This window comes from Myotis brandtii, unplaced genomic scaffold (genome assembly GCF_000412655.1).
Source record: "Myotis brandtii unplaced genomic scaffold, ASM41265v1 scaffold352, whole genome shotgun sequence".
Classification (NCBI taxonomy): Eukaryota; Metazoa; Chordata; class Mammalia; order Chiroptera; family Vespertilionidae; genus Myotis; species Myotis brandtii.
The window spans coordinates 523,324-545,941 of NW_005363542.1; the positions used below are offsets into that span (position 1 = coordinate 523,324).

The 22,618-nt window shown below is 34.0% G+C and overlaps 1 protein-coding gene across 4 annotated transcripts in view; it reads left to right on the forward strand.

Annotated features, from left to right (window-relative positions):
- USP15 (ubiquitin specific peptidase 15) overlaps positions 1-21,979 on the forward strand; it is a 92,211-nt gene extending 70,232 nt beyond the window's left edge. For all 4 annotated transcript variants that reach the window (XM_014544124.1, XM_014544126.1, XM_014544125.1 and 1 more), the window contains 13 exons: positions 1,027-1,185; positions 1,265-1,489; positions 5,726-5,809; positions 5,901-5,995; positions 6,090-6,281; positions 7,153-7,268; positions 7,449-7,721; positions 8,949-9,019; positions 9,364-9,479; positions 10,091-10,240; positions 12,377-12,480; positions 16,750-16,838; positions 20,036-21,979. In XM_014544124.1, coding sequence (XP_014399610.1) covers positions 1,027-1,185; positions 1,265-1,489; positions 5,726-5,809; positions 5,901-5,995; positions 6,090-6,281; positions 7,153-7,268; positions 7,449-7,721; positions 8,949-9,019; positions 9,364-9,479; positions 10,091-10,240; positions 12,377-12,480; positions 16,750-16,838; positions 20,036-20,218 — 1,857 coding nt within the window. In that variant the 3' untranslated portion in view covers positions 20,219-21,979. The remainder of the gene's footprint in view (positions 1-1,026; positions 1,186-1,264; positions 1,490-5,725; positions 5,810-5,900; positions 5,996-6,089; positions 6,282-7,152; positions 7,269-7,448; positions 7,722-8,948; positions 9,020-9,363; positions 9,480-10,090; positions 10,241-12,376; positions 12,481-16,749; positions 16,839-20,035) is intronic.
- The last annotated feature ends 639 nt before the right edge of the window (positions 21,980-22,618 follow it).

Consider the following 22,618-nt stretch of genomic DNA (forward strand, 5'->3'; position numbering starts at 1 on the left):
CACTCCTAGAGGACAAAAATTGGTTCTCATAGCTATTACAATGGTTTGTAGCCTTGCAAAGGGACACAGCACCATAAATAGATAAAGAGTATTATTTCTCTTCTTAAATTTCCAGCTGGGGGATGGGACAAATGATTAATTTAAAAATGTCTTTAAAGGCTCTGAGGGGTGGGTAGGAAAGTAATGATAGAATGAAATTTTATGTGTAATTCTTAAACTTTTTAAAGTTTTATTTATAAAGTAGTGACTTCTTAGAATCAATAAAATCTAAAGTAGTTTAGTTTGTTATTGAATTTTTTTTTAATTAAGCAGTTTTCAGCCATTTTTATACAAACATTTTAAATGACATTTAAATATATAGGACATGTAGGCAACATTTTATTATCTGTATAATAGTTCTTTAAAACTAAAAACCAACAATAAAAAAGTCTCTGGCATTTAACTTTCTAAACCTTGGAAAAACCAGTTCTCAATCCTTTCCCATGTTTAGTTTCATGAGTTTCATTTTGTTAAATATTGCTGTGTAAATAGGCTTTTGATATCTGACTCTTTTTTCACATTTCTTTTTAGTCTCATCAAAGAAATACTTAGTACTGCAAAAACTAGGGACATTATATGTGAACATGCATATTCCTGTTATCTCTATGAGATTCATCCTTTTTACACAAAAAAACAAAATGAGAACTATGTAATTTTTTCTAGTGACCCAGAAATCCTGAGTTTTAATAATTCTTTTTATAAAACTTTACGATATTTTCTCCTTGTTCTTTCTTCAGGTCAACATTTCTGTTTTACAGACTAGTTATTTTAAAACATTTTTAAATGTGTAATTATATGTATTTATATGTGTAATTATCATATTTGCAAATGACTATAAAAGTGTCCATAGGTGATTTGGGGTTTAAATAAATTTTTGCAAGTAGATGAATTCACAAATAGAAATCCATGAATAATGAGAATTAACTATGTAATTTTTTTAATCAACCTGTCCCTAGAACTAATTTTATAGTTTTGCTTTTCTTACAGACACAGGTAGGACGTTTTGCACCACAGTTCTCTGGATACCAGCAGCAGGACTGTCAAGAACTATTAGCTTTCCTGTTAGATGGACTACATGAGGATTTGAATAGAATTAGGAAAAAACCATATATACAATTAAAAGATGCTGATGGAAGGGCAGATAAGGTAAATTTAATTATATTATTGTCACCATTGTTTTAATAATGTAATATCTCTGTGTAATATGTGTCTGTTTTCCTTATAGGTAGTTGCTGAAGAAGCCTGGGAAAACCATTTAAAAAGAAATGATTCTATCATAGTAGATATATTTCATGGCCTTTTCAAATCAACTCTAGTTTGTCCTAAATGTGATAAGATTTCAGTAACATTTGATCCTTTTTGTTACTTGACACTTCCATTGCCCATGAAAAAAGAACGTACCTTGGAAGTTTATTTAGTTAGAATGGATCCACTTACCAAACCTATGCAGGTAAGTAATGTTTTTTTTTTGCATTTGCTATTTTTATTAAAAATTAGTATTGAGTCCTTATGGCTCAAGAACAATCTAATAATAATATGTTTGTTTATGTAAGATTTTTATAAACTAAATACTTTAAAAATTAGTACAACTTTTTAGAAACTTGAAAGCATGAGGGATGTGCAAAGTATCATTATTTGTCAAGTAAAAACAAAATTCTCAAAAGGCTTTTTCTTGTCAAAGGACATTAGAGGAGAGCCTCAAAAGAAGTTGTAACCAGGGAAATACAAAAGAATAAGAAGTAGTAGTATAGGAGAGGGGGAAGATGGCGGCGTAGGTAAACTTCTGTACTCGCTGCCTCCCACATCAAAATTACAACTAAAATACAGAACAACCATTGTTCAGAACTGCTGGAAAGTTGGCTGAATGGAAGACCTATAACAAGAGAAGTAAAAAAGAAAGTACACTGAGACTGATAGGAGGTACAGAAGCAAGGAACGGGCTGGTCCAGCACCCACATGTGCTGCTTTTTTAATCAGAAGGGAGATCATCTCTGAGGATGCTGCCTGAAGGAGCAAGGGGTCCCAGCCCCACACCAGACCCCTACCCCAGGGACCCAGAGCTGGGAAAAGAAGTTTCTACAGGCAATAAGAACTACGGACTGTAAAAACCAGTGCAGATTGGGGCTCAGTGACACAGAGGCTACTGACCCAGCTGTTCCTCTTAAAAGGCTGGCACCATGAACTGAACTTAGAAGGTCCCACTTCCTCTGAGCTCCAGTACCAGGACGAGGAGGAACTGGATTATCTAGCATCGGGGCAGGAACTTGAGGGCAGCTTTCTTCCAGACGGAGGTGCTCCCAGGGTTCATTATTCCTATGCTGGGACCTCCCTGGTCGCAGCCATTTCTGTTTGCTCCACCCTGGTGATTCTCTAAGACCCCGCCTCATCCAATTTACAACCCCACCCAAGCTGTGTGCAGAAGCTTTTGCATATGAATGGCCTGTCCTTACTCAAGCTAAAATCTCTCAAACAGCCCTGGCTGGTTTGGCTCAGTGGATAGAGCGTCGGCCTGCAGACTAGAAGGTCCCAGGTTCGATTCCGGTCAAGGGCATGTACCTTGGTTGCGGGCACATCCCCAATGGGAGGTGTGCAGGAGGCGGCTGATCGATGTTCCTCTCCCATCAATGTTTCTAACTCTCTATCCCTCTCTGTAAAAAATCAATAAAATATATTTTTTTTAAAAAAATAAAATAAAATCTCTCAAACAAGCTGCAGCTGGGTCCAGGAGCCCCAAACCTATCAATAAAATGCCCAAGATCCAGCACCAACACCAGCCTGCCTTGCTTCATATCTGGGCCTCATCTGCGTACTTACAAACCCAATACAAAGAGGAGGGATCTACAGATCTCTCTGTAACTCCTGCTGGGTGGCCCCAGACAATGGCTGACTTTATACCTTCCTGGAGACCCAAGAGCCGGTGTTCAGTGTCAGTCCATACCAGATTACAACTCTACACATCCATAAGTGACACACTCAAGTGAGCACCAAAGCCCCACTGAAGCAAGTCCTGCTCTATATGGGTGTCTCCTGCACAGCAGCTCTCCCACTGTAGTCGCAGGTGGTCCTCATAGCCAATTGGCCTGGAGGTTAATTCCTCCCAATGACACCAACAGCAATCAAGTCTCAACTACAATAAGACTGTGCTCACAGCCCACAAAGGGGTGCACCTAGAGCTCCCAGCTCAAGTGACTGGCTGGGAGCTATAGAACACATACACAAGGCCACTCTACCAATTCTAGGAGACATAGCAGCTATACCCAATACATAGAAACAAACACAGGGAAGCAGCCAAAATGTGGAGACAAACATGTCAACAAATGGAAGAAAGCAAACTACTGAATATAGAGTTCAAAACCACGGTTATAAGATTACTCAAAAATCTTCTAGAAACCTCCAAAAAAAAAAAAAAGGAAAAGAACCAGTCAGAAATTAAGCATACACTGACTGAAATAAAGAATAATATACAGGGATTCAACAGTAGAGTAGAGGATTCTGATAATCAAGTAAACGATTTAAAATATGAGGAAGCAAAAAACCCAACCAGAAGAGCAAAAAGAAAAAAATATCCAAAAATATGAAGATAGTGTAAGGAGCCTCTGGAGCAACTTCAAGCATACCAACATCTGCATTTCGGGGGAGCCAGAAGAAGAGAGAGAGCAAGATACTGAAAACCTATTTGAAGAAATAATGACAGAAAATTTCCCCTACCTGGTGAAAGAAATAGACTTATAAGTTCAGGAAGCACAGAGTCCCAAACAAGGGGAACCCAAAGAGGACCACACCAAAAACATCATAATTAAAATGCCAAGGGCTCAAGACAAAGAGAGAATCTTAAAAACAGCAAGAGAAAAGCAATTAATTACCTACAAGGGAATACCCATATAACTGTCAGCTGATTTCTTAACTAGAAACTATGCAGGCCAGAAGGGAGTGGCAAGAAATATTCAAAGTGATGAATAGCAAGGACCTACAACCAAGATTACTCTATCCAGCAAAGCTATCATTTAAAACTGAAGATCAGATAGAGAGCTTCACAGACAAGAAAAAGCTAAAGGAGTTCATTACTACCAAACCAGTATTATATGAAATGCTGAAGGGTATTCTGTAAGAAGAGGAAGAAAAAGAAAAAGATCAAAAAGATGAACAACAAAATGGCAACAGATACATACCTATCAACAGTTGAATCTAAAAATCAAAATAAATGAATAAGAAATCTGATGAACAGAATAAACTGGTGAATAAAATAGAATCAGAGGCATGAAAATGAAACCGACTGACGATTCTCAGAGGAAACGGGGTGTTGGGGGCGGGAAGAGATTAAACATCTTTTATGCATATATGCATTACCTATGGACACAGACAATAGAGTGGCAAAGGCCTGGGATGGGGCTGGAACCGAGTGGAGGGGGCATGGGAGAAAAAAAGAGGGACATCTATAATAATCTCAACAATAATAATTTTTTTAAAAAGTAGTAGTGTAGGGAAAGGAAAATTTTAAAGGAGGGCGTGGTCAGCAGTCATGCTAGGGAGGTCAGTAATATATGGACTGAAAAAGACTTGGTTGTATGATAGTATTGACAACATTTGTAACAGGATAAAAAAGGTGAAGACAGAAGCCACAGTGGATTCGTTGATAAGTGAATGGGAGGTGAGGATGTTATGATAGTCGGTGTAGACACTACTTTTAACAAGGTTTTGTGGGGGGTTTTTTTAATCAGGGAAAACAATGAGGGACTATTTCGTTCTGATTTTTTTAGAAATGTGTATATATTCCAGTGTTTATGTACTACTAAAAATAAAATGAAATAAAGGAAATTGCTGAGCTTAGGTTCCAGAGGAAGCAGCAGAGCATGGGATTCAGAGCATAGATGCTAAGGTTAGCCTTGAGTTGGAAGGACTCCTGATTCTCTTTGCATGTGTTGAGTGAGACAGAAAAGGACTCAAGTTTGTAGGGGGAAAGCAAGTTGGGGATTTCTTCTCCAGTAGCATCTAATTTTCTCCAGATAATGAAGGGAGAAGTGGTGAAATAGGAAGCCTAAGGAATGCTGAAGATTTTAAGTAGTTACTGAGAGAATAAGTAAATAAGGGATACACAGACTTCTGGCTAGCGCTGAGGAACCAGTTGAGATAGGGCACTGAATTTGTAGTCCACTAATCTTTAAAGTTGGGCAGTTTTCTCCAGTCTATGTGAACAGCTCTCTAAGAAAGTGTAGCAAGAATAAAACTGAATAACAAATAACTAAAGGTTTTGCAATGGAGTAGTTGGAAGTGAGGAATCATGTGCAGTCTGAATGGAAGGGTATGAAGACAGGGAGCTAGTAAACTGGGGGAAAATTCAGAATAGGCCAAGAATAGGAAATAATGAGTTTCCAATTTGACCAGTAAGTATAGTTAGACAGTATCCTGTTAAAGAGTTTTAAGATATCAGAGGCGTAACAGGTTATAACAAATTCTAAGAAGTTAACTACAGTTGAATGCAAATGTGAGTCTTTGAATTGAGTAGCCAAAGAACAATAAGGTACAGATAAATTATCCATATGGACATTGTCACTGGGATGATGTTAAGATTGGAGACACTGTGAGCCAAATGCCAAGTGAATGTGAGGAAGCAAACATGACATTGGTCTCATTTATTGAATATTTTTTGCAAAGTAATAAATTCATTTAAAAAATTTTTGTTTCTTAGTACAAAGTGATTGTCCCCAAAATTGGAAACATACTTGATCTTTGCACAGCATTGTCTGCTTTATCAGGAGTACCTGCAGATAAGGTAAGATGGTTCTGGGTTTGAAGAATGTAAGTTGGAGTTTATTTTTGCAGTGTTGTAAAACCAGCTCAATAGAAATTTATTTTTTTTTTAGATGATAGTTACTGATATATACAATCATAGATTTCACAGAATATTCACAATGGATGAAAATCTTAGTAGTATTATGGAGCGGGATGATATTTATGTGTAAGTATAATATTCATTTTGCAAAATATCACGAGAAAATATTCAAAAGAATAACAAAAGTTTTCAGAATTTATTTTCAGCTTTGTCTTTATAGGTTTGAAATTAACATCAATAGGACAGAAGATACAGAGCATGTGATTATTCCTGTTTGCCTACGAGAAAAGTTTAGACACTCAAGTTATACCCACCATACTGGTTCTTCACTTTTTGGTCAGCCTTTTCTTATGGCTGTACCACGAAACAATACTGAAGATAAACTCTATAATCTCCTACTTTTGAGAATGTGGTAAGTGTCAGATAATTCTGCATTAGCAAGATAAAATATAAAATAGCTAGAGAAAGTAAAGGTGCATAGTACATTAGATAAGTCTGTATTATCTCTAGTTTGTTTAGATAGGTAGCAATTTAAAAATCAAAGTATAGTCTAATGCAGTTTCTTGATCATGTAAAACATTAGTGAGGTAATTTCACACCCAGGAAGCATGAATCCTTTTAGCCATTTTCACCAAATGTTAATAGTTGGGAGAAAATAATAAAAATGTATCATGCATATACACTCTAAAATCATAACAATGTCAGATGTTTTATCTCTTTATACACACTGCTACTTCAAGAACTCATACAAATAAACAGTTTTGTTTAAAAGGATAAACTTTCATGGTTGGTAGTATTGTAAGGCAAACGCTCTTTGTCTTCCTGAAACCTTGAATTGAATTTTAAAGTAATCAAGAATGTCATTTGATCCCTTTCTTTTGTTCTTTATCACTGACATATTTAGTATTCTTACTTATTTTCATTACTGTAGTCTCATAACCCATACATAAAGATCATGTTACACATCTATAAATGATCTTAGCGATAACATATATATTTAACCTGAGAATTTTTAAGTGGAGAAATTATTTACCACACACTTCTAACATATAAAAATATGTTAAAACCCAAGAAGAACAAATTAACTTTTTATGAAGACAACCAAAACAAATGATTAGTCAGTTGCACATAAGGAATTTTATCTTGAGTTGAATTTATCCTTGAATCTAGCAAATGACCAGTTATTGCCTTTAAAAGTTTTATTTTATTGAAAGAATAGAAAACTTTCTTTAAGTTTTTACCTTTATAGGACTGAACTTGTTTGATTTCTGATTTTATTTAAGCCGATATGTCAAAATATCTACTGAAACAGAAGACACTGAAGGATCCCTACATTGCTGTAAGGACCAAAATATTAATGGGAATGGCCCAAATGGCATACATGAAGAAGGCTCACCAAGTAAGACTTTCCTACTAAATTGTGAAAACTCTTCACTTGGATTATTGCCTCAGAAAAGTCGAGAGGATGGGGATTAAGGAACTAAAAGATATCAGCAAGCTTAGGAAACGTAATATTAGTATTAATAATTTTTAAATGCAACATTGAGTTTACTTAAAGATTTCTAATATCTAAAATTAGGTGAAATGGAAACAGATGAGCCAGATGATGAATCAAGCCAAGATCAAGAACTTCCCTCTGAGAATGAAAATAGTCAGTCTGAAGATTCAGTTGGAGGAGATAATGATTCTGAAAATGGATTATGTACCGAAGAAACTTGCAAAGGTCAACTCACGGGACACAAAAAACGATTGTTTACATTCCAGTTTAACAACTTAGGCAATACTGATACCAACTACATCAAAGACGATACCAGGCATATAAGATTTGATGATAGGCAGCTTAGGCTAGATGGTAAGTATTTGTGAAAAATGGCTTGAACACTAAACTTTAGCAAAAAGCATGTTATTTTTTCAGATGGAAACTATAAAATTCAACACATTAATTTTAGTACTTATCTATCTAAAATCTTAAGTTAAAAGCCTTAATTTCTAAGTATCCTATATAATAAAATCCTGATATGCAAATCGACCGCAGAGGGAGGTGACCTGCGGCAGCGGCGGGCAGGGTGAGTGGGTGGGGCCAAGCCACCAGCCAAAGCAGGTGCCAGCTAGGGCCCCCCCACAATCGCCCTGCCGGTCGCCCCACAGATCGGCCCTGATCGCCGGCCAGGCCTAGGGACCCTACCCTATATATTGGGAACAGTCTCTTAGATTTCAAAATTAAAACCTGGCAAGGCTACACTAACACTGAAAAAACAGGATGTTGCAACAATGACATGCATGGACTCAGGCTTGCACATTTTGTGGTCAGCCCTGATTATGACACTTAAAACTGTGTGACAAAGCCTATTACTTAACTTCTCTCTGCTTCAGTTTTTCCACCTGTAAGATGGGGGAAATGGTACTACCTCCTCAGAAGGATCATGTTATGTACTACTTTTTATAATCAGGGCAAAAAAATGTAGCTGCCATACAACAGCAAGATGTCTTTCACCTGTATGAAAAGTATGGTCACTGGTGCGTGAAGCATCCCAGATTGCAAGAGGGATGTCCGAGGGCGCAGGCTAGGCTGAAGGCCCCCCCCCCCCATCCCACTCGAATTTCGTGCACCAGGCTTCTAGTACTAAAATAAATGTTAATGTTTATTAAATAGAGGTTGGACTTATGCTTAAGTTTTGTTTTGGTTTTTTAATTCCTAAAATACTATAATGATTTAGAAACAGTGATTTGCCCTGATCACCTAATCCAGTGGTAGGCAAACTCATTAGTCAACAGAGCCAAATATCAACAGTACAATGATTGAAATTTCTTTTGAGAGCCAAATGTTTTAAACTTACACTATAAAGGTAGGTACATTGTTATTAACTTAATTAGGGTACTCCTAAGGCTTAGGAAGAGCCACACTCAAGGGGCCAAAGAGCCGCATGTGGCTCGCGAGCCTCAGTTTGCCGACCACGGACCTAATCAAATAAAAGAGATTGTTATATGTTTATTCTCATATATGTCTTAACATTAAAATACATTGATCTTAACACTAAGGCATATTAAATTTTAAAGAAAAATATGTTTTCCACCTTAGAAAGATCTTTTCTTGCTTTGGATTGGGATCCTGATTTGAAAAAAAGATATTTTGATGAAAATGCTGCTGAGGTAAGTCATCACTCTTTTTTTATATTTTCCATCTTGATCACACTGTTTTGTTGCATTCTTTTGCTTCTACCAAATGTATTTATTTTGCCAGTATAAAATTGGTTGGTTATGTACTAGAAAATATTTATTTGTTTTAAACATGCTTTCTGTTTATACTTTTTAGTTGTTTTTAGGTGTGTATATAGAACTTATTTAGAAGTGTGGTGTAAATCTCAGCTGAAATAAGCTTTATGATTCTTTTGAGGAAGTTTGCGAGTTTTTCATTACTATTCATAGTAATATGGTATCACTAAAATGAGTTTTGTCTCATTTGTTCTCTTAACTCAAGAAATACTTCTCTTTAGGATTTTGAAAAACATGAAAGTGTGGAATATAAACCGCCCAAAAAACCCTTTGTGAAATTAAAAGATTGTATTGAGCTTTTTACAACAAAAGAAAAGCTAGGTGCTGAAGATCCCTGGTAAGAAACAAAGTTAAATAGTTGTTTCTAATTTTTTTTAAGGTTTTATACTGAGGTATGTGGTCCATCAAGTTAGAAAGGTGATAGCTAAATTCCCTTTGATATTTTAAATAATAAGCATTTATTTATATTATTTTATTAAGAGGGATGAAAATGTCTTTAAAAGTATTATAATATTAAGCTTTAATTCCACTACTATATTTTTCATAATAATTACTTTTTCTTGAGAATTTTTAGCAGTGCTGCCATTTTGAGAGAAACTTTTAGGAAAATTGTAATATGTTTTGTGGTATTATTAATTTCATTAGAGCCCAGAAATTTTGAGATTTTTCTAATACCTATATCTCGGCAGAATTAGCATACTGTAATGTACATAATCTAGCCTTCATCATTTATTTGAATACTTATTTACATATTAGTTCATAATAGTTAAATCTATTTGGAATATGTATTGAATATAAAAATAATGGGAATTCCTATTAAATCTATTTGGTGTATATTAGGCATACAATAACTGCTCACTAAAAAAAATGTAGAACTTTTCAAACTTTTTAAATATACATTGTTTTAATTGCCTCTATCAAGCTTTAAGTGTTTCCCTTCATTTTTAGGTATTGCCCAAATTGTAAAGAACATCAGCAAGCCACAAAGAAATTGGATTTATGGTCCCTGCCTCCAGTACTTGTGGTACATCTCAAGCGATTTTCCTATAGTCGATACATGAGAGACAAGTTGGATACCTTAGTTGATTTTCCTATCATGTAAGTTTTAATTATGCTTCGTAAACATCAGACAGCTCTAACTTTTTTTAGGCATCAGGTAGCATTGGACACAGTCTCAGGTTTTGAGTGTATTTTTGAGTAGTTCTAACAGTTCATAACGATCAATAACAATTTTTATTCCTACTTTAGAGATTTTTTCGAAGAACAAAAAGAAAATATACTTAAAAAGAATAAAACTCATTCTGTGTTAACATTATTATGGATTTGTTGTCCCTGTTTATAAAGATACTCATGTGACCTTGGTGATTTTATTTTTTCTTAGGAATCAATCATCAGTTATTCCTAAATATCCTTTTTTTTAAAGATTAAAGTAATATATAAAAACAATAATAAAATTGTTTAGAAAGATAACACAGTGGTGATATAGTGTCAACCACCTTCAGTTTTCTTTTTCTTTTTTTTTAAATATATTTTATTGATTTTCTACAGAGAGGAAGGGAGAGAGATTGAGAGTCAGAAACATCAATGAGAGAGAAACATCGATCAGCTGCCTCCTGCACACCCCCCACTGGGGATGTGCCCGCAACCAAGGTACATGCCCTTGACCAGAATCGAACCTGGGACCCTTCAGTCCGCAGGCCGACGCTCTATCCACTGAGCCAAGCTGGTTAGGGCTCCTTCAGTTTTCTTATTGCATTGTCCAGAGTATGATATATTCGTAGAAAGGTATGAAGTGGTCTGGAGATGTAGCATCTTTGTAGTCCTCTCTTTTTAAGCTTTCACTGAATATAATTGAGAATTCAGAAGGACAAAAAGGGAATATTGTATCTCATTCATGTAGTCCAGGAAGGACTTTATGAAACAAAATTATGCAACAAGAACTTCATACTTTCCAATTTTGCTAAAGAACATTGATAGTATTTTTATACATTTCATGATATTTCTGCCCCAAATTTACTTGCTATAGTTAATAACTAGACAAATGCTTAAGGCAGGTATATAAAGGTGATTGGAAGGAAATAAATGATATAGTATTAAAAACATTCTGTGGATTGCTTATTCTAATTGGTGATTATAAATTTAAAATGTTGCCCTAGCCGATGTGGTTCAGTTGGTTGGAACATCATCCCATACACTGAAAGGTCTCAGGTTTGATTCCTTGTCAAGGCACATACCCAGTTTGCAGGTTCAAACACAGTCGGGGTGCATGGGAAGCAACCAATCAATGTTTCTCACATCGATATTTTTCTCTTTCTCTCTCTCTCCCTCTCACCCTCTTTCCCTCTCTCCCTCTCTCCCTCCCCCTCTCATCTCTCCCTCCCTCCCTCCTTTCCCTTCTCTCTTCCTCTTTCTCAAAATCAATGGATACATATTCTCGGGTGAGGATTAAAAATAATAATAATAAATAAAATTGAAAATGTTTTGCAATTATGGAACCAAAAAATGGTAATTTTCTCTTTAACAAAATTATGAGCCATCAGAGTTTAAAGAATATGGCATTTTGACTATATAAGTACAAGGATAACCAGAAGTAATGATAATCTAGAACCTATTAGAGAAAGTAGTTTAGAATCATTATTGTTTTTCAGTGAGGCAAGTACAAAAAGTGTAACCAGAAGTAATGGTAAGCTATAACATGGTCATGTTCCAGTTTCATGAGAGGCAGATTATAAACAGCTGATTACATGTCACAGAATGTTGACCATTTGGGATATACAGATTATCAGAATCAGGAAATTTAGAATAAATATTGGGGGTTAGATATATTTAAATTATTATAATATTTCCAAGAAAGTTGTTTTTCGCTATCCCTTTATTTTTCTTTATTAAATTCATTTCTTAAAATGACTTTTAAAATACAAAAACAAAAAGGACCTAGATGTTAGGTAAATAGTGATGAATACTTTTCCTAGTGCCGAAAATTAAATGTATTAGCATAAAAACATTAATCTGAATAAAAACAATCACTGGATAGTTTTTAAATTCTCAACCCCTAAGAAAATTTTTGACAAAACATTCAAATCTCAGGAGTATATACATGATTTGCTTTATAGAGTTATTTATCTCTTAGTAATTTCTTTAGGGATATTAATGTCAAACAACAGTGATAGAGGGGAATAGAATTCATTACATGTAGGTAGAACATAAGACTAATTTGATCTGTCTTTAAAACAGTGACTTGGATATGTCGGAATTCCTAATTAATCCAAATGCAGGTCCTTGCCGCTATAATTTGATTGCTGTTTCCAACCACTATGGAGGGATGGGAGGAGGACACTGTAAGTTGACAGTTTACTTTTCTGCTAAAATCATGATGTTTGATAACTCCAGACTTTTTTCCTTAAGATATTTATTATTCCTTAAGGGGAAAATATGAGGTGTGTCTTTTTTTTTTTTAATTAAATCTTTATTGTTCAGATTATTACATTTGTTCCTCTTTTTTTCCCCCCATAACTCCCCTCCTTCCAGCTCCCACCCCACCCTCCGCCCTCACTCCCCACCCACTGTCCTCATCCATAGGTGCACGATTTTTGTCCAGTCTCTTCCCGCATCTCCCACACCCCTTCCCCCCCCCCCCCAAGAATAGTCAGTCCATTCCCTTTCTATGTCCCTGATTCTATTATAATCAACAGTTCATTCTGTTCCTCAGATTATTTATTCACTTGATTCTTAGATTCATTTGTTGATAGATGCATATTTGTTGTTCATAATTTGTATCTTTACCTTTTTCTTCTGATTCCTCTTCTTAAAGGAGACCTATCCGCATTTCATATAATTCTGGTTTGGTGGTGATGAACTCCTTTAGCTTTTTCTTATCTGTGAAGCTCTTTATCTGACCTTCGATTCTGAATGATAGCTTTGCTGGATAAAGTAATCTTGGTTGTAGATTCTTGGTACTCATCACTTTGAATATTTCTTGCCATTCCCTTCTGGCTTGCAAAGTTTCTGTTGAGAAATCAGCTGACAGTCGTATGGGTACTCCCTTATAGGTAACTGAGTTTCTTTCTCTTGCTGCTTTTAAGATCCTCTCTTTGTCTTTTGCTCTTGGCATTTTAATTATGATGTGTCTTGGTGTGGTCCTCTTTGGATTCCTTTTGTTTGGGGTTCTCTGCGCTTCCTGGACCTGTAAGTCTATTTCTTTCACCAGGTGGGGGAAGTTTTCTGTCATTATTTCTTCAAATAGGTTTTCAATTTCTTGCTCTCTCTCATCTTCTGGCACCCCTATTATTCTGATGTTGGTACGTTTGAAGCTGTCCCAGAGGCTCCTTACACTATCTTCGTATTTTCGGGGTCTTTTTTCATTTTGCTTTTCCGGTTGGGAGTTTTTTGCTTCTTCGCATTTCAAATCTTTGACTTGATTCTTGCGCTCCTCTGGTCTGCTGTTGGGAGTCTGTATAATATTCTTTATTTCAGTCCGGGTATGCTTAATTTCTAGTTGGTTCTTTATCACAGCATCGAGGGTCTCATTAGATTTCTTGTAGATTTCAATAAGTTTATCGGCGGCTTCTAGACAGTTCTTGAGAGACCTTAAAAGTGTGGTTCTGAACTCAATATCCTCCCTTGATAGTTTTGTCCTGTTTCTTTGTCTCCGCATTTTTTACGCTTTCTTGGTGCACCCCCTAGTGGTCTTTGTGCGCAGTCTTGTTGTAGTTAAGCCTTGATTGTTGTAGTTAATACTAGAGGGATTTGACCTCCAGGCCGACTGGCTGTGAGAATCAGCTGTGTCTGCTGAGGTGTGTCTTACATGTAGTAGTTGTTCAATAAATATTGATTAATGAACAAATCTGCTTTTGAAGGTTTTCAAAAAGGCATAGAGGATTGAATTATTCATACTCAGTTCATACTTGTCTATTCAGGGCTACTGTCCTTCCCCATTCTCCTTCCCTTTCCCTTCTAATGTGTTTAATGTATGTGCTCTTATAGATCATGCATCATTGTTAAATTACATGATTGGTACTGTGCTATAAATCTCATACTTTTCTCTTAACATAAGAAATGTCCATGTAGTCCATTGCTTCTAAACACTCATAACTTACAGGTACCATATTTTATCTCTACTTATTTCATGATGGATATCCAAATTGCCTTTAACATTCTACCACCATAAGACTGATAAACATTATTGTTTATGTTCCCCTTTGTGAGAATTTTTTTGAGCTACATACCCAGAAGTGAGATTGTTGGGTCATGAGTGTTCAGGTACTTCCAGATGGTTCTCCAGGATGGTTATACCAGTCTACACACTTTAGTTGATAGATTTTTCATTGAACCATCTTTGCATTCCTGGAAAATCCAACTTATCTTTTAGTATTTTTTATATCCCTGTTGGATTTGGTTAACTACTTTTATTTAGGATTGTTACAATTAATTTGTGCTAACTAACCGCTACACTGTGGAACTGCACGCTGTAACAATTAATGTGTAAATGAAATGTGTACTCTAATAAAACAGGCTGGGATATTTTATCTGTTTCCTGAAGCAGCTAGCATTGTATAGGAATTAACTATTCATGAAAGTCTAGTAGAATTAACCTGTAAAAATTCTCTTACCTGGGCTTTACAGCCTTAAACTTTTTATTTATGTCATGCTTTATGAAGTCTATTAAGTTTTCTTTTTCCAAAATGTGCACATTGTGGCATTTTCTATTTTTCCAAAAATATATCTATGTTTTCCAATTTATTTGAGAAGAATTATTTATAATACTCTTATGCTATTTTTTTCCTTTGTCTTTTCTCTCTTTTTTTAATTGGTCTTCTCAAGTCTGTCTTATTACTCTGTTCAAAGAATTAGCTTTACATTTTATTAAATTTTCCTATCTATTACATGTATGTGTTCTATCTTATTGATTTCTTCTCTTCCCTTTGGTATATTTTTCTTCTTGTTACTTTGGGTTTGCTCTGTTGTTCTTTCCCAGCTTTTTGAGTTGAATGCTTTTGGCTTTCCAACCCCCACCCCCTCCCTCACCCTCATCCCCCCTTGAAGGCTATAATAAAAGTTCTAAATTTTCCTTTAAATACTGCTTTTATCTGTATCCCATCAAGTTTGGAATGTCATATTTTCAGCTATATGCTTTTCTAAATACATGGTTTTTATAAAACTCTTCTTTTGTTCTGAATTTTATTTTGTTACAGGCACTGTCTGTGTTATATTAATCCATAGGAGGGTTTATTCAGGCTTCCATGTGGCTTAATAAATGGTCATTCCTTAATGTTTGTGTGCTTGAAAAATAGGTATTTTTCTATTCAAACATAGAGTTCTTCTCAAATAATTTATGCTTACCAAATGTATTCAAATTATTACTATTTCTGGTCATTTTTTATGTTTATTCTTTTTTTGAGAGGAATTTGTCAGGACTTCTACTGATATTGTTTTACATTATTAATTGTATTTATGTTTATAATGGGTAGCTCTTCTTTCTCTTTTGTTTCTTTTACCAGGATTTGATGTTCTTTTATTTTTCTCAGAATTATAAATGTTAATCTAGCTTTCTTTTAATGTCATTTAATTTGCAAACTCTGCCTTTTTGTAGGATTTGTCTTTCTTATAAACCATATTGTTAGATTTTTGTCTTTTTATTCAGCCTAACAATGTTTCTTTTCATTTCTGAGGGTAGCAGTTGTGAGTTCATATTGACAAATTTATGGCCCACAATAGGCTCCACTCAGAAGAACAATGCATTTGTTTTGTGATGGGTAGAATTATTTAGAAGTCGTGGCCTATAAAGTGTCAGTTTTTAGAAGCTATGACAGAATATAACTGTTTTCGGGACATTTTGCAACTTTGTTTCCTCAGTTATTAAGTAGTTTATACAAAACATGGGATGGGAAAGGGGGCAATTTTTTTTAACTTCAAGATGAAGCAAAACTTTAAAACTTATGCAAATTAATCACTTTTTACCTTTCTCTTGCTTTGTACTTTTATTAAAGAATTAAAATTATTATAGTGTAAAAACCACTATAAATTAGTGGGCTAGTATTGTTGGAAAATTTTGTCATAGAAAATTTAAATTATAGGTAAAGTTTCAAACTTCGGAGTCAGAGACAGACCTGGCTTTGAATCCTAACTCTGCTACCTAACAGCTACACTGTTGGGCAAGATGCCTCACTTTCTCCATCTCTGAAATTGGAAGGATAATAATGACACTTTCTTTATGAAAAATGCACAGAAAGTGCATGCCACTGTGCCTGGTACATGATAAATGTTAATTACCATTTGTTGTCATTAGTATTGTTACTCTGTGAATTAAAAAAATAATAACAAATCTAAAATAAATAAATAACAAATCTGTTCTGTTTGTCCCTGAGATGAAAAAAAGTTACAAATTCATCTTATGAAAAGTATCATAGGCATGTAGATTTTAGGAAATTTTTCTAAAAACTTCTAATCAATGAAATCAGTTGAATGTATAACAGATAGGCCTTATATAGATGATTATCATATGATTTTAATAGATGTTCCTCACACATATGATTTTAAGGTTTTAATGGTTCCCCCCCAGGAAACCATAAATTATTTCAGTTATAGAGATGGTTATATTTTTTCATTAGATACTGCTTTTGCAAAAAATAAAGATGATGGAAAATGGTACTACTTTGATGACAGTAGTGTCTCAACTGCATCTGAAGACCAGATTGTGGTAAGTGTGTCTTTTATTTTCTGAAAATCAAGAAAACCACTGTTTTAAAAAGGGACCATAGGATACTGTAGTCTGTCTTCTAGCATTCTAATAGCTAAGAGAAACTTGCTCTGATTTAAAGAAATGTAAAATTGTCCCCTAAGTGAAAATTTGTTTTCTAAATTTGCCCACTAACAAATTTAAAAGTACAAATTGCAACGTGAAAATTTTCCTGGTAGTTTTCAACATGAAAATTGGAGTTTTTTAAGGAAAATAATAACTTCTTTTTATAATAAAAATTTTTCTCTAGAAAATAGGCTCAGACATTTCTAGATTACTTAAAGTCAGAATGTTAAAGTAGAAAAAGAAGTCCTTTAAGGGCCTTACTATACATATGATTTTAAAAGTAAAGTCTTATCCTTTATGACAGTTAAACTCAAAATTACATAATTAGGTAAAAGAAATTATATATATATTTTTTTAATTAACCCTTTGTATTGTTACTTTAATATTTTCTAAATAGCAGAAAAATTAGGAAGCTACATCTAGTCACACTTGCATCGGTTTATCAGTTACAGCCAGAGCCAAAATATTGGCATTTGTTTTGCTTCCCATCAGAGCAGATTTTTATTATAAGATATTGATTGACAAAAAAATGACTTGTATATTCTAAGAAGAAAGTTAAGATTTGCTTGATAAAAGCTTATATTTCTATGAATTTTGCCTTTCTATAAGTTTTATTTATTGATCATAATATTATAAAGATTAAGAAGTATAAAGATTAAGAAATATAGTATTTACTCATGTTATATTTTCTATACAGAAGTTTTCTGTTGATGTGTAAAGTGCTGACTGCTTTACCATTTTTCTAAGTTTAAATTATATATTCCTGAGGGCAGAGACTAGCATTTGTTCTAGTTTATAATACTTTAAAATTCTTCAACCTAAATTGTTCAACTTTGTAAATTAATAAACTTCTAGGCCCATTTATTTGACATGATTTTAACCTGTCATTGGATGAACAGATGAAACGTAATTTTGAGTTGTTTCCCTACAAATGTTTTATTTTTATGTATATGTAATATATGTATATACATATAAATTTTGTACTGTTGCTTATCTCCTTATAGCTATAACAGAACAGACATGAACTCTAATATTTTTTAAAATGTGTATAGGCCTAAATGGACTACACTTCCAGTTCATATTTAGACTTCTAATGTCAAGTCATATCTCTCACTTTTCAATCCTGAAATAGCTTACATCCTTTTTCAAAGTCTTTTTGACAACACTGCTCTAATCTTGCCTTCAAATAAATATCTTGTTTATATATAATATATGAATTAGATGTTTCCTTGCCTCTTAATAATGGTTCTTCATTTAGTCAACAAGTACTTGAGTCTATATTTAAAACTATTGTAAGCTAGGTTAAAAGACAAATATCATTTCAAGAGGTTTACAATCTAAAGATGACAGATAAGCAAATTAACGATTATATATGATAAGTGCTATTAAATATTTTGGCTACATTGAAAGGAGGCAGCTGTCTTATGTGATTTGGGGTTAAAGGAGACAGGACCACTGCAGGGAAGTTTTCATAAAGAAAGTAGTGTTTAACCTGAGTCTGCAAGTACAAATAAGAGTAAATTAGACAAAAGAAACAAAATATTCTATGCAAAAAGAACAGTACCTACAAAAGTAAGGAAGCATGACATTTAGGGAAACAGCAAGTAATTCAGTATTACTGAAAGAAAGATTCTTATTAAGGATATGGGGCAGAAATTAGCTAAATTTGGGACTCAGATTAAGACAAGTGACTTTCTTCTTTATTTAGACCTTTTTTTTAAAAGGCTGTGAGAAGCATTGGGTGATTGTTAAGTAATAGGACATTATTAAATTTGCATCTTAACATCTATCTGAGAACACTATAGAAGATAGATTGAAGGGCACTGAGAAAAGCAGAAAGGCCATGTTCTGCCACCAGCAGAAGGGAGGCTGTCATGTAATTTAAGCAGTAAAAGCTTCTAAATCTACTATATTGTCCACCTGAAACTAATATAATATTGTATGTCAACTTTAGTGGTAGTAAGTGTATAGACAAGGGGAGAATGGATTTATGAGATTTACTACATAGAATTAAAAGAACTTGATTAAGATTAGATATAAATGAAGATACAGATATAGAATAGAGATGCAAAGAGGAAAAAATTACAATTTACTAAAATAGGAACTAAAGAAAGAAAATTTGCGTTGAAGTTTGAGGTGCCTGTATGATAGCTAAGTGGAAAGTCTCTTTATGTATTTGGACTAATAGGATTAGAGTTCAGGGGTAAGAACTGGCTTGAGTTGTGGGTCCTAGGTAGGAGTTGAAGCCATAGGTTGAATGAGTCACCTACTGAGAAGATACAGATTGAGAAAGAGTGATGGGCTCAGGACAACGTGATTTCTTTTAAAGGATAGGATTTAATGAACCCAAAGAAAGGTCAAAAGAAACCATAGAGATAGAAAATCTAAGTTGTATCACAGAAGCTAAAAATGGTTGGATGCAGGGAAGAGTAGTAGAGCATAAAATGCTACAGAGAGATTGACTAAAAGAACTAAAAAAGGCATTTATTTAATTTGTTTATAGGAGGCTATTGACCCTAGGGAAAACTATTTCATTAAAATGGTTGGGGCAGCAATTAGGTCATAGTGAATTGAGGAGTGTGCAAGAGAGTAAATGATAAATATTAGATTACCATTCTGGCTGAGGAAGACTTTTAATGTCAAGAAGTCCAGTAAATAAGGACTCCTTCAAGATACACAGTGATGGTCGATGGAACAATAACCTTAAGACAGAAGTTGGACTCTACAGCAAACATGGAATGATGTGATTAGTATTACAAAGAAGCTTCTTAGAGACAAGAAGGAAGAAGGCATAGAATTCTAGTTGATGTTAGAGTACCTAGGTTAATCTGTTATATTGTTGCATTTATTCACCTGTCCAACTAACTTAGAAAAGAATAAAAAGGTTAAAATTCCAGTGACCATTCCACTTTTATAAGTAGAAGTAACCTTACATTTAATCAATTTTTATAACTTCCATCTGACTGTGTGGTTTTTTTATATTTGATGTATGCCCTATCACCAAAATTGGTTGCCAGGTAAAAATTCATACTATATTTAATGTGACCTTTGAGAATCATGACCTTTTTAACATCCTCTGCTTGTTTTAACAGTCCAAAGCAGCATATGTACTCTTCTACCAGAGACAAGACACTTTCAGTGGAACTGGCTTTTTCCCTCTTGACCGAGAAACTAAAGGTGCTTCAGCTGCCGCAGGCATCCCATTAGAAAGTGATGAAGATAGCAATGATAATGACAATGATATAGAAAACGAAAATTGTATGCACACTAACTAATGAAAGTCCTAGAAGCCATAAAAGAGAGACTTTCCTGCTGGTGGTAGCAATTGAAATGAAGTTATCCACCACATTAAACAAACGTCTGAGATGGGGAGTTTCAGATAACTGAATGTAAATCCTTTATCAGATTTTAACTTGTGCAGTACTTGAAGTGAAACACAATGAAAACTTTAACAGAAATTGTCTCTTAATACATTTACAGTCTTGTATTTACAAGCTAAATATATATAGGAAATCACAAATAAATCCCTTTTAAGTTTGCTGCTGTTTTGATGAATTATGTTTTCTTTAATTTTTTGGATGTGAGTTAATTGATGACAAATGTTAAATTTGTGGATGTTGGTCATTTTTTGCTCTAATAATACTGCAAGAAAACTATGGCTGAACTTAGTTTTTGAATAATCTAGTTCATGTGCATCAGGCATTTAGCTGCAGTATCAATGTGACATAAATACTGCAGTAGTATCCTTGGAAAACCAAATTTTCAAACTATCCCTGGTAATCAGTGTGGGCCTATTAAAAAACCAAATCAAGATAAAAGAAACAATCTTGAAAAAGTAACTTCCTTTTGTAGTATCATTAAAATCATCTTATTGCTACTGTGGAAACAGGTTCTAAATTTCATGCTCCATCTGAAGTCATTGTTCAGTTAAATGTGTTTTTTACAGCTATTGGGATCTATTCCTTAGACATTCAAATTCTTTTTTACTTTCTTCGTATTAAAATGCATATTTTTAATCTGGTGTTGGTCCCAAATTAAAATTTTTGCTGTCTGTTTTTCTCTACCCCATTTTTTGGTAATTTGTCAACTTTTAGCTCTCCCAATTATTGTAATATAAGAACAGACTTGATAGTATTCTGTATCCATAGTAATAATTACATCAAGCTTAGGATGAGAAATTTTTTTTCATATACTGGCCTTTAAATCATTATTGGACAATTGGCTTTAAAGGTAGGTCTGTTAACTTTCTTTGTGTGTTCCTGATGGAATTCACCATAGCCTTACAGCTTTTCTCAGAAGGTAACTTGCTATAAGAGAATTGGCATTTGCATGTTCCAGAGTGAGAACCTGTACAGTATATAAAGCATACAAACCTTGAATTTGATTTTAGTTCACCACATTTAAGGATCCAGGATGCCAAAAATATGTGTGAACATTTGAAACATTTTTCATTTGCTGCTTTCCCTTTGATCTAGTTGAAAAGAATGTATTGTAAATTGGCATACAATACTGCCTTTAATAGAAAATCTAAATGCTGGGGCACATTTCACATATCGACTACCTGAGAAATTGCTTTGTGTCCTACTGTTATTAAAGCAAAAAGTATAATGTTCTTCACTTGAACTAATCAAATACAATAGATTATAAATTGTGTATTGTAAATAAAAGTTCACTCTGTGAGTGCACATTTTGGTAAATTATTTATTTATGTTAGCATTTAAAAGTTTTAAGAAATGCATTTGACCAGGATAAATAAATGAGGTATGTTGATCATGGCTTTGCTTTATACCTTGATATTAAAGCTGGTTTTACATCCTGGTATTTTAAAAGCTGCTTTGTTTTTTTTCGTTTGGTTTTTTTTGGGGGGGTGGGAGGATTGTTTTCTTTTTTTTCTTTTTTCTTTACTTTTTTAAAATGTAAACTAACCTCCTGCATGACAGAGGTTATAATTTTGTCTGCACTTGAGTTCACTTGAGTTTACATTTGAAATGTGCATGTTTATTTATACGATTTCAATAAAGCTATTCAAGGCCTTATTTAGTCTTTTATTTCTTACTTTGAATCTTTTGATAAAAAGTTCCCTATTTTATGGGTAGGTGACTGATTATATGCCAAACTTTATAGTTACCCTATAGTTAAAGATGGAAAGGAAAGCATGTCAGAGCAAAGTGAATCCTGTTTAAGGGCATGTTTTAAGTTGATTTTTTAAATTTAAACATTCATTAAACCAGTATTTGTGTACCTACTAATCATTTCAAGAGTCTTGAGAGTAAACAAATATTCCTGCAGTTACAAAGCTTGCAGTCTTTCTGCTCTCTACTAACTAATAGACTATATTTCCATTTTTCTGGGGTTGAAAAAAAAACTAAAATTAACTTTTTCTAACCCTAGATTCCAGTCTCTACCCTAATTGTTTATAGGGACCATTTCTTTTTAATGCCTGTAATTAACTTCTATTACCACTAAAAGAAGTATGTTTTTTCATTGGAAATGATGTTGTTAATTCAGTGGAATTTGTCTTACTCAAATGACATTATCAACTGCAAAAAATAAACTGTAAAAATTGTGCAAAAGGCTCATCTATACTCTAAAAGTATATCTTCATTGGTAATATAGGGTAGTAGGGATATATCCATTCTAGAATTCTACTTCTAGCTTTGCTATTTACTAATCAT